This window comes from Ovis aries, chromosome X (assembly GCF_016772045.2).
Source record: "Ovis aries strain OAR_USU_Benz2616 breed Rambouillet chromosome X, ARS-UI_Ramb_v3.0, whole genome shotgun sequence".
NCBI classification, from domain to species: Eukaryota; Metazoa; Chordata; class Mammalia; order Artiodactyla; family Bovidae; genus Ovis; species Ovis aries.
The window spans coordinates 69,043,978-69,059,937 of NC_056080.1; the positions used below are offsets into that span (position 1 = coordinate 69,043,978).

Consider the following 15,960-nt stretch of genomic DNA (forward strand, 5'->3'; position numbering starts at 1 on the left):
CTCTGCCTCTGCAGTCAGAAGCCCATATGATACAGAGTATACTAGTAATCCTTCTTTTCTCCTTCCTTTAAAAAGTATATTACTAAGTGTTGTTTTCTAGGCCCAGAAACAGATTTTTGGTGACGTTAAGCTTAAGTTACAGAGCCTGCCACTTGCATCTACCCCTTCTAAGACCTGGAAGGAATCGTAGCAATGTTCCCATGGTTATCTTTTTCTTTGAAAGTAAAATAATTTAACCACAATCCTTTAAATCCATTGTGTACTTCCACTTCGACCCAGCTCTTTTAGACTTCCCTTTTATGTAGGTAGTATTGGATGTGCCATAGGCATTTTGGGGATCTGATTAATAGGTTGAATTGAGGATATGTTTAGTTTGGGGTTAAGGGGCGGTAAGGGGCTTCACAGGTGGTGCTAGTGGTAAAGAATCTGCCTGCCAATGCAGGAGACACAGGAGATGCAAGAGACATGGGTTCGATCCCTGGGTCAGGAAGAAGGGAATGGAGAAGGGAATGGCTGCCCACTCCAGTATTCTTGCCTGGAGAATTTCATGGACAGAGGAGCCGGGCAGCCTACAGTCCATGGGGTCGCCAAGAGTCGGACATGACTGAGCATGCATGCACGCAGATACACACACGGTTCTTAGTTGCTTCTGTGTGTAATGAAATTTGTGCTACAGGTTCTGGTAGGATAATGTCCTTACCACCCATGATGCCAACACACCAGGGTCATGGCATAAAGGAGTAGGGCTTAGTGTAAAAGTGATAAATGAGTGTTATCAATTCAAAGAGTATTTAAAACTAGTTGACTGCACAAGTAAACTTTTCTGAAATGCCCAGAGATCTTATTGTTCATATATGAAAGAAACTTGATAGTTTTCCCAAATTTGACAATCATATATAAAATGATTTTACAAAATCACTGTTAAATGGAGCAGCAATCAAAGTACATATATAGCCAAACATGTAGAAAGAGAAAATATTACACAGGTATAGGAGGTATTATTAATAAAAAAGTTACTTTAATGGATTTTATAGTATTTGGTAAGTTTCAAAAGTTTATAACTTGTAATTTTGATACTCATTTAGAATATTTGCATTTGTACAGATGTTTTTTCATTTATAGTTTTGTGCTGTTTTGCTTAATGAAGGTCCCTCATAATGCTTACATTTCAGAGGCAACAAAAGGTGAATTCACCTCTTTCTAGGCACTGTATGGAAAATTGTCCTTGTCCGAACATAATTTATAGTCAGGATGCAGCTTAACATGTTAACACATAAATATTGGTCACTTCTCAAAGACTGTTAAGGTTTAAATTTTCTGGATCATAGTTTCTGAGATTATAATTAAAACTAATGTGTAGTCAATTCAGAAACCAGATTTGAAGAGGACATTGTTTCAGCTAAGTCTAGGAGCTGTTCGTTGTATTTGGAATAAAACTCTGATATGAATTAATATAATTTTGGTGTTAAAGTCGAAGAGATGTTTGTTGTGTTTGGAATAAAACTCTGATATGAATTAATATAATTGTGATGTTAAACTTAGTATGATTGTTTTATTTAAAAAATGTTGCAGTGGAACAGATTAGAGATTTAATTAACAGGATTCAAGGCAAGTGAATAGTCAAGAAGTCTCTAATTTTGAAATAAGAATGAATATGATTATACCTCTTGCAGCTTCAGCATTTAAATATATTTTGGGTATTATATCTTAAATTGCAAAGTTTATAAATGAGTGTTATACTCTTGTTCTGCCAAGACTGTAGACTTTAAAGAGATTAACTTGAAGCTTTATTTAATTGCCACAGTTGTCTGTTCAGGGGGAAGATAAAATGGGTAGATAATGTGAAAGTCTTTCTCTGAGATTGGCCTTTTTGAAAGTGGTAATGTAAAATTAAATTTAATTAGATATAAGCACCAAATGGCTCTAAAGGTTAATGCCTTATTAACAGATTACTTTGTCCTTGAAACTTAACTGCATTTTGTGTGCTTTTTCCTTTACTCAGATAAAGGCTGCAGTCCATTTTCCTAACACAGACTATCCTTTAAAAAAATGACCACTTAGGTAATTCCCTTGCAATTCAGTGGTTAGGACTCACTGCTGAGGGTCCAGGTTTAATCCCTGGCCAGGGAACAAAGATCACACAAGCTGCACAGTGTGGCCAAAAAAAAAAAAAAAAAACAAAAAAAACCAATCTAGATGCTAGCAGTTACCAAATTCATCCTGTGGATCAATACATTCCTTACTCTCCTTAATATTAACTATTTTTTAAAATTATTGAAAAAGTAACATATGTCCAGAGTAAAATCCCCTTCCAAAAGAAACCAGTTATCAGTTTCCTATGTATGAATTCTCCTAGAAATAGACTGAATATAAGATGAATAACATTTGTAGATCTATATGCTGACTGAACAACCTAGGTTTGAACTGCACGGGTCCACTTATACACATTTTTTCAATAAATATGTGTTATAGTACTACATGATCTGTGGTTGGTTGAATCTGAGGGTGTGGAACTGAGGATATGGAGGGCCAAATGTAAAGTTATACATGAGGTGGGTGCCCTCACCCTCATCTCCTTGTTGTTTAAGGGTTAACTGTGTATATATGTGTGTGTATCTCCTTTGTATATAAATGGAAGCATACTATATACATACTGTTCTAACCTTGCTTTTTTTCACCTAGCAAATACATCTTATTGTTTCCTGTCAGCATATAGAAATCCATCTTTATTTCTATTCGGAACTTTTTCTCTTTAACATTTGGTATGGCAAATGATGATAGTGCATTGAACATTTCTTTTTTTCAAATGCTTTATTAGAGTAATATAGGCATTTTGCCTTGTATAAATTCTTAGGTAATAAATGACCATCCATGAAGATGTAGAATCAGTTATTCAAACAGGCTTAGGTTTCTGATTTAGTTGAACCAAGGATCAAAGAAATATCAAATCAAAGGTTAAAAACTAGCAGTAGAGGAATCATGTAAAGAAGGACTTTTACTATTTCCTTTTTTTGTATATAAATTTTTATAATGAATAATCATTCATTAGTTACATAATTTTTGAAGAAAATGAAATTATATTAGTAATGAAAATTCAGACAAAACACTCAATTTATAGAAAAACAATACTACAACTTTTTTTTTTTTACTACAACTTAAACTAACAAAATCTCCACATCTTTTTCATTTTCAAACATTTGACCTTTGAATTTTTAGAGTGGTTTTGGGCTGTTGTCTTAGTCTCTAAGAATTGTCTTTTGCTAGTTCGTAGATTGATTTAAAATTTTTCAGTTGTAACTTTTATTTGGGTTGGTCAAATTGGATAAATATCAATAGAATTTGATGCCTTCCTCTTATACTTTAATTTTCAGTATCTTTTATTGAAACATCAGAGTGTTACTCAGTTAAAATATATATATATATATATTGTTTTCTCAGCAAACAGTAATAAAATTTATATTGAGACATATGTAATATAAATGGGATTCCTATTGTGTATTTTATATAGTATTTAGTTGGCAAAATATATTGTGTAAGAAGAATCAGACATATTAGAAATTCAAGATTATTGATGAATCATTTTACTTTTCTGAGTTTAGTCTCTGTTGAAGGACAGGATCCTTTCAAGCTCCTGCAAAACCTCTGAATCCCTCTATATTGAGTTGTTATGAAAATGTTAGAAAATAGGCTTTAAACCATTTGAAGATTTCCCCACTGGCTTAGTAGCATGGGGGAAAAGCAAGAGAGTTCCAGAAAAACATCTATTTCTGCTTTATTGACTATGCCAAAGCCTTTGACTGTGTGGATCCCGATAAACTGTGGGAAATTCTGAAAGAGATGGGAATACCAGACCACCTAACCTGCTTCTTGAGAAATCTGTATGCAGGTCAGGAAGCAACAGTTAGAACTGGACATGGAACAACAGACTGGTTCCAAATAGGAAAAGGAGTACGCCAAGACTGTATATTGTCATCCTGCTTATTTAACTTATATGCAGAGTACATCATGAGAAACTCTGGACTGGAAGAAACACAAGCTGGAATCAAGATTGCTGGGAGAAATATCAATCACCTCAGATATGCAGATGACACCACCCTTATGGCAGAAAGTGAAGAGGAACTAAAAAGCCTCTTGATGAAAGAGAAAGAGGGAAGTGAAAAAGTTGGCTTAAAGCTCAACATTCAGAAAACGAAGATCATGGCATCCGGTCCCATCACTCCATGGGAAATAGATGGAGAAACTGTGGAAACAGTGTCAGACTTTATCTTTGGGGTCTCCAAAATCACTGCAGATGGTGATTGCAGTCATGAAATTAAAAGATGCTTACTCCTTGGAAGAAAAGTTATGACCAACCTAGATAGCATATAGAAAAGCAGAGACATTACTTTGCCGACTAAGGTCCGTCTAGTCAAGGCTATGGTTTTTCCTGTGGTCATGTATGGATGTGAGAGTTGGACTGTGAAGAAGGCTGAGCGCCGAAGAATTGATGCTGTTGAACTGTGGTGTTGGAGAAGACTCTTGAGAGTCCCTTGGACCGCAAGGAGATCCAGCCAGTCCATTCTGAAGGAGATCAACCCTGGGATTTCTTTGGAAGGAATGATGCTAAAGCTGAAACTCCAGTGCATTGGCCACCTCTTGCGGATAGTTGACTCATTGGAAAAGACTCTGATGCTGGGAGGGATTGGGGGAAGGAGGAGAAGGGGACGACAGAGGATGAGATGGCTGGATGGCATCGCTGACTTGATGGACGCGAGTCTGAGTGAACTCCGGGAGTTGGTGATGGACAAGGGAGGCCTGGCGTGCTGTGATTCATGGGGTCTCAAAGAGTAGGACACGACTGAGCAACTGAAGTGAACTGAACTGACTGAATCTGAATTTATTATGTTGATGTATCAATTAACTCCTGAGGGGATAAAAGAGAATTTCAGTGTGCTAAAGCAAAGTACCTTTCCCAAAGTGACTTTTAAAAATGGGGAAATGTTAGAATATAGAATATAATTGTCAAATCTTGGTAAAAACCTAAGGAAATACGTTCTGTTAGTCATTTTTTAATTTAAACTGGTATGGGAGAAGATATGAAATGTAGAGGGGAAAAGTAAACATAGAACTAAAATTTAGTTCACACACTAGAAATATTTCATACTTATCAAGTATTTTTATTTATAAGTCACAAATTGTTCAAATCACAGGCATAGAATTTTGGTTTTTCGAGGAGATCAGAGATCATCTAGCCTCATCATGTGTAAGTGGAAAGAGTATGGACTTTGGAGTTACAGAGACCTACATTTGAATTCTAGCTCTTTCATTTTCTTGCTGAATTTCTTGAGCAATTTATTCAGTGTCCTAGCCTTCAGATAGGAAGTTGGATCACCTTTTATTATCAGATGAGAAGGAATACACAAAAGAAAATATACTAATGACAACCCAAGAAGTGGTAATAACAGTTTTTAGCTTTTATAGAAAATTAGAAGTCAAAAGAACTGTCTTTCAAGAAACTTAAGCCCTTAGATTTGTCTTAAGTTTCTTGCTTGAGAATAGATGATGCAGCCTTTTTATATTTATGCAAATTATACAGAAATTACATACAGATAAAGTATATGATGCTTGAATTTCATGTTTTAGACATTTCAGTAGACAAATAACTCCTTATGCATTAAAATAATGGATCTTTACAATATCTATGGACAGCACCCTCTACACCACTGTTAATACTGTTGAGGCCACAGAGTATATTTGGTTTCTTTTCTTCTTTCACTCCTGCTGCTGCTGCTGCTGCTAAGTCGCTTCAGTCGTGTCTGACTCTATGCGACCCCATAGATGGCAGCCCACTAGGCTCCTCTGTCTCTGGGATTCTCCAGGCAAGAATACTGGAGTGGGTTGCCATTTCCTTCTCCATCTTTCACTCCTACCTTCATCTAAATATAGTGAACAGTGCTCCATCTTGAGTCCTTCATAGGAGCCACTGGATGTTTATTTTCAGGGGAACTATTGATAAAATAGAAACGTAGTTCCCCTGGGAAAAAACAAAACAACATTGATTCCTAATGAAAGATTCTGAGAGGAAAAACAAGCAGTTAAAACTTTGGAGCACTGTGGGGAATAGGCGAAGGTGGTTTGCATTGGTGGTGTTCAAGGAGAGTGGCACAGACCCAGAATCAGACAGATTGCTCCCAGCAATTTCCAGTTCTTTGGAGTCTGTGCTTGCTTTTACTCACCATTGGATAACTAGCACGTGATAGGTATTCAGTAAATGTTTGTTAAATAAATAAGTGCTATTTTAGCTTCCTGCTCAAGGATTTGGCATCCAGAATAGTATTGTGATAAACACTTGGTGAATTTCCTCTTACACAAAGGTGCTGCCTGTTTTTGTTTCCTTTGAGACCTTGGGCTTGAAAAATCTCTTTGATATCTAACATTCAGAGGAAAAGTCAATTGCTGTTATCCCAAAGGGGAACATTTTTTTTTGTGCTAGGTATGGCTGACCTGGCCTTAAAACACACAGATAGAAGTTACTGAATAAGGAAGTGTTTTCTGGTTTGCAGCATGAAAACAAAATAGGGTAATACAACTTTTTTGTATAGTATTTTATATACATAGTTTCCTTGTTTTTTTTTATGTCTTTTATATCTAGAAGACAGGCTATGGCAATAAAAAGTATAGCAAATCATTGGATGATAAAGTGATTTTTGCTTTTAAAAATCAATTTTCACAATACTTCCTCATTGGGTACGTTGGTAAATTGAAATTTGGCAGGAGGAGTTGGGGATTAGCTCAAAATCAGGACTTGTTTATGAGATACCAGATATATTTAAGCCTAGAGGGGGAAAAATCCCCTTCCCTTTTTAGAAGTTTGGCACTTGATCAGAAGTAGAGTAATACATAGAGCAGTACTGTCCAATGGAACATTCTGTAATGGTGAAAATGTTCTGTATTTACTCTGTCCCTTGTGGCAGCCACATTGGCCATTGAACACTAGAAATGTGGCTAATGCAGTTGAGGAACTGAATTTTTTAATCTTTTCATTTTTGTTTTTAAAATTATACTCCCAAATTGACTTCTTTTTGGCATACAGTTCTATGAATTTTTTGTTTGTTTGTTTGCTTGCTTTTTTTAGGTTTGGTTAATTTTAACGCATGTATAAATTAATTTGGAGAAGTAAATGGCAACCCACTCCAGTACTCTTTCCTGAAGAATCCCATGGACAGAGGAGCCTGGCAGGCCACAGTCCATGGGGTCGCAAAGAGTCAGACATGACTGAGCGACTAACACACATAGATTAATTTAACTACCCCAAGCCAGGACAGCACAGTTCCATCACTCCAAAATGATTCTTCTCTAAATGCAAATATAACTATGTCATTCCCCTGCTTAACTTTTCCATGACTCTCTATTACTTATAGAATAAAGCACAGATGATTATTGGCATACAAGAGCCCCCATGATAAAGCAGTTGCCTAATTATGCAGCCTTTCATTTTTCTCTACTTTTGTGTTTACATTTGTCATGAGTTCCCTGCTTCAAATGTCCTTGCTAATTTCTGTTATTCCTTTAACATTCAGGTATTATCTCCCCTAAGAAGCTTTTTTGACACACATTCCCTGGGATGAATGGGTGTTCATTTTTTCTGTCCTCTTTTCTAGCATTGCTCCCTGTGACTATGTCATGATCAGCTTTGTATCATGAGAATCTTAGTTCCTGGCACATATAATAAGTGTTTGATAAATATTAGTTTTTCAGTGTTTACTTTTATATGACTTACTGCTTCAAAGAACTACTTTCCTATTTACTCATATGATCCTTATAACAACCCTGGAAGATAATAGAGCACATTTCTTCATTTTTCTGATGGTAGAGCTAGTGAGTGTGGTTAACTTGTAAGTGGAGAATTGACACTGGAGCTCAAATCTTCTGACTCAACCAAGTTTTGTATGTGTGTGGGTGTGTGTATGTGACTACTTCATAAATCTTTATAACCCATGTGTTACCCAAAGAGATGCAGGGTAAGATGTCCAGGTAGTAGTTAAATTATATTCAGTTGCTGAGCTTTAAGAATACAGTCATTATTTTAATAATCAAATCAGGAAAAATTATAAAGATGTTCTTATTTTGCACAAAAGTAATACTGGACTATAGTAGAAGGTTATAGAAATACTTGCTAAAATCAAGTGAAAGGAAAAAAAAATAAAGTGAAAGAAAAAAAAAACTATGAATATTGTCTTCATAAACCAGCATGTTTATACCTTTTCTTGCAACAAGTTTATCTTAATTGAACATTTTAAAACTTTAAACTTCATTTCCAATTTGTTTTATGTAGGTGATCCTCTTTCCTGAAATTATCTTTTGAATTGGTAGAGTGCTAAGTGTTGGAATACTTTGTGAAAGGAGATGAAGAGTAGTTTGTTCTCTGTTATGAAATTCTAAGGTGTGTTTGTCTGTGCACATTTCAAATGCCTAATCATTACCTGAGTCAAGTACACCTACATAGAGCTTTACCATTCCTGTAGGTACACAAGACATTTTGTGCTGCTTTCTAAAGAGAATAGGAAAGATGAGAACTAATAAAGAAACTCTATTTGATTTAATTATTTGTTTCATTCTTGATGGTGGTGTGATGATTGATAATTTTAAGTTCCATATCATAAAATTTAATTAAAATGACTTCTGCAATTTCTTTCCCAAAGGTTTCACTGGAAGAAAAAAATGCAACTATTATTTATGACCCCAAACTACAAACTCCAAAGACCCTGCAGGAAGCTATTGATGACATGGGCTTTGATGCTATTCTCCACAATCCTAAGCCTCTCCCTGTTTTAACTGAAACTGTGTTTCTGACTGGTACTGCTTCACTGGTTCCGCCATGGGACCATATCCAAAGCACATTGCTCAAGACCAAGGGTGTGACAGATATTAAAATTTCCCCTCAGCAGAGAACTGCAGTGGTGACAATAATCCCTTCTATAGTGAATGCCAATCAGATAGTAGAGCTGGTTCCTGATCTCAGTTTAGATACTGGAACTCTGGAAAAAAAGTCAGGAACTTGCGAAGATTATAGTATGGCTCAACCAGGTGAAGTCATGCTGAAGATGAAGGTGGAAGGGATGACCTGCCATTCATGTACTAGCACCATTGAAGGAAAAATTGGGAAACTGCAAGGTGTTCAGCGAATTAAAGGTAGTATGACTGATATTGTTTATTTGATTGCTTTGTAAGGCTTGGTTTTCTGTTTTGGTCTTTTAACTTTAGCATTTTCCTTTAAGCATGGGTTTTGAATCTGTGGGACTAGAGTGTTACTGCTTCATTGAAGTCTGAGAAACAGTGTATTCCCAGGATTAATGTCAAGTAAAGTTAATGATTATAATTAAAAGTTACATGAATCTTGAACTAGCATAAAAGGCAGACAAGGTGGCATTCATGGAGTTCAGGGTTCTTAATGCAACATGCCTAGGGTCCTCTTGACCTCTGTTTCTATTCAGGCATGCAGAAACTTGGAGACCACAGATACAGTGGTCACATCAGTAACATTTTCTGAAAAGAACAGAATTATTTTAAGAAAGGATAATGACAACAATGAGAGGGAAACAATTATGTGTGGTATTAATTTGGTCTACAGAATGTTTTCTGAAGTGGCTCAGGAATAACTGAATTAAATATTTTTCTTTCTATTAACTAGTTTCCTTGGACAATCAAGAAGCTACTGTTGTTTATCAACCTCATCTTATCACAGCAGAGGAAATAAAAAAGCAGATTGAAGTTGTGGGCTTCACAGCATTCATCAAAAAACAGCCCAAGTACCTCAAATTGGGAGCTATTGACATAGAACGTCTAAAGAACACACCAGTCAAATCCTCAGAAGGATCACAGCAAAGGAGTCCATCATACACCAGTAATTCAACAGTCATTTTCACCATAGATGGCATGCATTGTAAATCATGTGTGTCAAATATTGAAAGTGCTTTATCTACACTCCAACATATAAGCAGTGTAGTAGTTTCTTTAGAGAATAAATCTGCCATAGTAAAGTACAATACAAGTTTAGTCACTCCAGAAACACTGAAAAAAGCAATAGAGGCCATATCACAAGGGCAATATAGAGTTAGTAGTGCAAGTGAAATTGAGAGTACCTCAAACTCTCCCTCCAGCTCATCTCTTCAAAAGAGTCCTTTGAACATAGTTAGCCAGCCTCTAACTCAAGAAACTGTGATAAACATTGATGGCATGACTTGTAATTCATGTGTGCAGTCTATTGAAGGTGTCATATCAAAAAAGGCAGGTGTAAAATCCATACAAGTATCACTTGCAAATGGCAAAGGGACTGTTGAGTATGATCCTTTACTAACCTCTCCAGAAACCTTGAGAGAAGCAATAGAAAACATGGGATTTGATGCTTCCTTGTCAGGTAATTATCATTTTTTTCTTTGATTCCTCTAATGTTCTTTTATTTACACTTTGCTAATTCTTTTGGCTTTTATCAGTGAAAAATGAGTAATAGGCACTGTAGTTCTACTTTTTAGAAATATGACATATGTCAGCAGCATATAGGAAGCATGTATAAAGATGCATAATGATGTTTGCATAATTATATAGAAACTAGAAACATTAAATAAAGCATGATACCTCCATATGAGGAAATGCTCTGAAGCCATAAAAATTATGGTGTTGAAGATACTTAATGCCATGGGAAAGTGAGATATTTTGTTAAATGAAAAAGCAAGTGAAAAAGTCATATGGTCAAAATTTTATAAACACATGTATAAGGATTTATGCTATGTTTGTTATTTATGTATATGAATAAAATTCCTGGTAGAATGTGAACAAAATTTTAATCGTAGTTATTTGTGAGTGGTAGGATAAAGGTGATAATTTGTTTTCATTGTGCTTTCCTATGTATTTCAAGTTTTTTGTGATAGGGTTATATGTATATTTGTATATATTTATGTGTATATATAATATGGGAGAAGCAAATGTTATTTTAAAAGAAAAAATAGAGCCTCAAATGTAGAAAACAAACTTACAGTTACCAAGGGATGGGGGAGGAGGGATAAATTGGGAGATTCGGTTGACATATACACACTATTATATATAAAACAGGTAACTAATAAGAACCTGCTGTATAGCCCAGGGAACTCTACTCAGTGCTCCATAATGGCCTATATGGGAAAAGAATCTTAAAAAAAAAAAAAAGGATATATGTATATGTATAGCTGATTCACTATGCGGTACACTTGAAACTAATATAATATTGTAAATCAACTATATTGTAAACAAAAATTTTAAAAAGAAAATGAAAATAGTAGAGATAAATAGTAGATTTAAGCAGTAGTTTCAAATTTAGGCATTCTAATTAACCTGACTCTAGAACTGGCCCAAAGTCTTCCTGTTTTCTGGCAGCTCTTACCTTGAACTGAAACCAGAGATGTATATCCAATGGAATTTGCCCATGTGAACTTGTTTTGAACTAGAATTGAACCTAGCCTTGAATTAAACTGGAAATTCCCTAAATGAAATTTCTTGCTCTGAATATTAATGGAAAAGTTGAATAATTTCTAGACAGTGTCATTGGACTTCCCTGGTGGCTCAGCGGTGAAGAATTCACCTGCAGTGCAAGAGACATGGGTTCAATCGCAGGGTCAGGAAGATCCTTTGAATGAGGGCATGGCAACCCACTCCAGTATTCTTGCCTGGGAAATCCTATGGACAGAAGAGCCTGGTAGGCTACAGTTCGTGGGGTCACAAAAGAGTCAGATATGACTTAGTGACTAAGCAGCAACAATAACAAACATTTTAAAAGCCATAATGAATAGGTAGAAAACCTTGGCAGAGTGATTATGACCATAAAATAACTTATGAATTATGACTACAGTAACCCATATTATTGGGATAAAAAGTTAATATCAATTGACTGCATTGTGTGTTTCGGCTATAGATCAGTCAGAGTTTAAGATGCCACCAGAATTGTGGCTGCCCATTTTCTAGTGTCAGTGCCGGTCCAGGCTTCATAGTCTACCACTCTGAAACCTGTTCATATAGACTTAGAGGGATCATTGCATTTTGCCTTCATGTCATACCAGTCCTGGGTGGACAATAAATGTTAATAAACAAAATAGAAATATAGGAGGTGCTTTTTATCATGACCACCAATATCGTCATTATCGTAAGAAGATATATATGAAGTTGTCTTCACTAACCAATTAAAGCAAACAAAACACTCAGTTAAATTCCTTTTCCTTTTTTGTAACTTTTTAATCTTTAATTTCAAACTTACAGAAAAGCTGCAAGAATAGTACAAAGAATTCCTGTTTACCAATTTTACTCGGATTCCATTGTTAATACTGTTGCTGCATTTGTTTTATCATTCTTTTTCTCTAAACATATGTCTATAGACATATATTCAAACACACAATACACACACACACGTAGCTCTCTTTTTCTGAATCATTTGAGAGTAAGTTGCAGACATGATGTTTATAGTTAAACATAAACATAGTTGTTTTTAAGCCATTTTCTGATTATATATTTATTCATATTACTTTAGACTAAACCTGCCAGTTTTGAGGATCAGACTAGAAACCCTTTCTTGAAATTTTTGGATTCTTTTCTGATTGTTGCCTCACATTCAGGAGAGTCAGTCTTCTTTTGAATTCATTTATGCAAAAGTAGTATTGCTACAGTTTATAGAAAAGCCAGTTTAAAGAAACTAGCCATTTAATTCACTGTGGCTTTTTAACACCTGTACTGCCTCTGTGAAAGATGGAAGCATTTGCTCTTGCCACGTTCACTGGGGTAAAGGTCACAATTTTGTGAATCTTTGTTGAGAAATCATGCCATTGTAACTAAAAGGGGTTACCTCTATGACTTATTTTAATTCAATACTGTACTTCTAGAGTGTGAAATTGCAGATGGTGTTTTGGTTACTTCTGGTACCTGAAATAACTAAATTACTCTTTAATAAGACTTAAAGTAATTGGTAATATAAACTTTCTTTTCATTGTCCAAGTTCAAAATTTTAAATCTTCATAATAATTAGGATAGAATGAATAAGCTCTTGGCTAGACTAAAATAATGTTTTTTCCCCCAAGCCAAAGCTATTTCCTTTGAGCAAATGAGCCTCCTTTTTGAATTTTTGGTACTATTTGGTAAATTTTATCCTCTTTGTTCTAAATAATACTCTCGTAATCTGAATGAATATCATTTCCTGAATTGATTCACATATAAGATCAGAGACTGTCTAATTTTGGGAAGTGTCCTTTGCTATACCCAGACTGGCAGTACTGCCATCACTTGGAAGCTTATTGGAACAGAATTTCAGGCCTCACCCTCAATGTACTGAATCAGAATTTGCATTTTAGCAAGATCCCCCAGGTGATTATATGTCAAAATTTAAGAGCCTTTATTATAACTGATTTGAGAAGTCAGGCTTTTGTTATGGAAGTGGTCAGGCTTTTGTTAAAGTTTCTTCAAAAATGCCTTTTTTCGGTATCCTAAAAACCAGCTCTGCTATGAAGGGTTTCCTCTATGGACTAGCCAAATAGACTTGAATCAGTTTTTTGCCCAAGGGAAAGAAGTAACATATTAGTGGAAATTTCCACATCACTCCTTTTCCTCCTTATCTCTGCAGCAGAGTTGAAAATCTTTAGCTTTTTTGCAGGCACATGGAAGTGCTAAAAAGAATACTTTCTCCCTTCTTGGGAGGTGATTAATACTGAAATGGATAACTAAGTCTCCACTAAGACTGCAGGGGAGCTTCTGGGATGACAGATGCTTTCCACTGTTTCACAGTCCATAAACATTCTACAGAAAAATTCTCTGAATACTTTGTGAAAAATGAAGATTATTGCTGACTTATTCCTTGCCTCTTCTTCCATTGTCCACCAAAGACATTTTAATTTAAAAAACACTATGTATTATTGTTAAAATTCAAGCATACAGCAGTGTCTATAGAGGAAATTGGTTCATCTTTCTGTTATTCTATTCCTGCTATAACCTGATTCCCCAGAAATAGCCTCTACTAGTAGTTTGGTATGTGCCTTCCTAGGCTTGCTTATGCATGTTCTCGTGTATGCACTCTAACAATTTTTAAATGACATTGTACTGCATTGCTGTTTTGCAGATTGCTTTTTGTCCCACTTACACAAATTGCTTTACTGCCAGTATGTAAATCATTAACATAATGATAGAAATTCATTATAAAACTAAAGTCTTTCTATTAATAAACCACTGTCTACTGGAGTTTGGGGTAGAGATAATGGGCTTGAAGATCTTGATATAAAGTTCTGTTTATTCAGCTAGTTCCGATTTTCCCAAGAATTGGGATGGGCAGTGTTGAACTTGGAAGTCACATCCTGGAAAGTGTAAAGATAGCATTGCACAGGGCTCTAGGTCCATGACAGTTTTAAAGGAATGGGTTGACAGTGCCTGGAGAAGGAAATGGCAACCCACTCCAGTATTCTTGCCTGGAGAATCCCGTGGACAGAGGAGCCTGGTGGGCTGCTGTCCATGGAGTCACACAGAGTCGGACACGACTGAAGCGACTTAGCAGCAGCAGCTGAAGCAGCGTTGACAGTGCCAGGAGGTGTGGATTGTGATAAATGACAAGGATGCAGCTGGAGAATACCTCAAATGAAAAGAATCTTTCCCTGTCCACCAGATACAAATGAGCCGTTGGTAGTAATAGCTCAGCCCTCATCAGAAATGCCACTTTTGACCTCAACTAATGAATTTCACACCAAAATGATGACACCAATTCATGACAAGGAGGAGCCAAAGACTTCATCTAAGTGTTATATACAGGTCACTGGTATGACTTGTGCTTCCTGTGTAGCAAACATTGAACGGAATTTAAGACGAGAAGAAGGTAAGACACTCTTAAAACTTGCTATTTTATGTACTAATTTGAGAACTCTGTCCTTTTTGTCCTCTTATGTGTTTTGTAACCATGTTTATGATTATTGCCAAAGCCTCATAAAGACTATCAGTGATTTACAGGACAACCTTGACTTCCTGATAGCCAGTTTTTGTTAATGTTTTTGTTCCCTTAGATATAGTTCCTGTCTCATTAATCTCATGGCTGCACTTTCATATCAGTGAAATTTGTAGTCAAATAGCAGAAGGAAAGGAGAAGGCAATGACACTCCACTCCGGTGCTCTTGCCTGGAAAATCCCATGGATGGAGGAGCCTGGTAGGCTGCAGTCCATGGGGTCGCTAAGAGTTGGACACGACTGAGTGACTTCACTTTCAGTTTTCACTTTCATGCATTGGAGAAGGAAATGGCAACCCACTCCAGTGTTCTTGCCTGGAGAATCCCAGGGATGGAGGAGCCTGGTGGGCTGCCGTCTATGGTGTCGCACAGAGTTGGACGCGACTGAAGCGACCTTGCAGCAGCAGCAGAAAGAAATACATAAGATTATTATTCTTTATGGACCTTGGCTGTAGTAGATTTTAAGAAACATAAATTTTCTGATAAAGCTATGCTTAAAACTAACAGCTAGAATCCATAATTTTCAGTATTACTATACCCAGGGCAAGCACTGGACCAAAGCCAAGTTTTAGTGTTCTCTTCCAGCAGTTTGATTACTGATCTTTACTTGCAGTAAAAGTGTTCAAAAGTTACTCAATATTGTGTACAAGTGTTCATTTTTGGTTACAAATTCTTAGAAAATCTGCAATATGTTTTTTTATTTAGTCACACTCAGATGTTTTAGCTTTTAATTTTGCATTCACATTAATGGACTTCATTGCATAGTGTAGTAGATTTGTTAACCATAGAGATAGGTGATTATGTTTAATGAGCCTGAAGTCATAGGTTTGGTACTCAGGTAGCCCTAGCTCCAGGTATCTTGCTGATAGTCACAAGGGCTGAATAAATAAGATTAGTATAAGCTTATCATCACTATTGGGGAAATAAAGTATATAGAGTAATAATACAGACCTATGGCTAATAAACTCACCTTATATGTAAAGAT

The 15,960-nt window shown here is 36.0% G+C and overlaps 1 protein-coding gene across 1 annotated transcript in view; it reads left to right on the forward strand.

The window, feature by feature from the left end:
* Window positions 1-15,960, forward strand: part of ATP7A (ATPase copper transporting alpha) — a 158,368-nt gene that overhangs the window by 90,622 nt on the left and 51,786 nt on the right. The window contains exons 3-5 of the mRNA XM_004022208.6: window positions 8,682-9,171; window positions 9,671-10,396; window positions 14,645-14,851. Coding sequence (XP_004022257.1) covers window positions 8,682-9,171; window positions 9,671-10,396; window positions 14,645-14,851 — 1,423 coding nt within the window. The remainder of the gene's footprint in view (window positions 1-8,681; window positions 9,172-9,670; window positions 10,397-14,644; window positions 14,852-15,960) is intronic.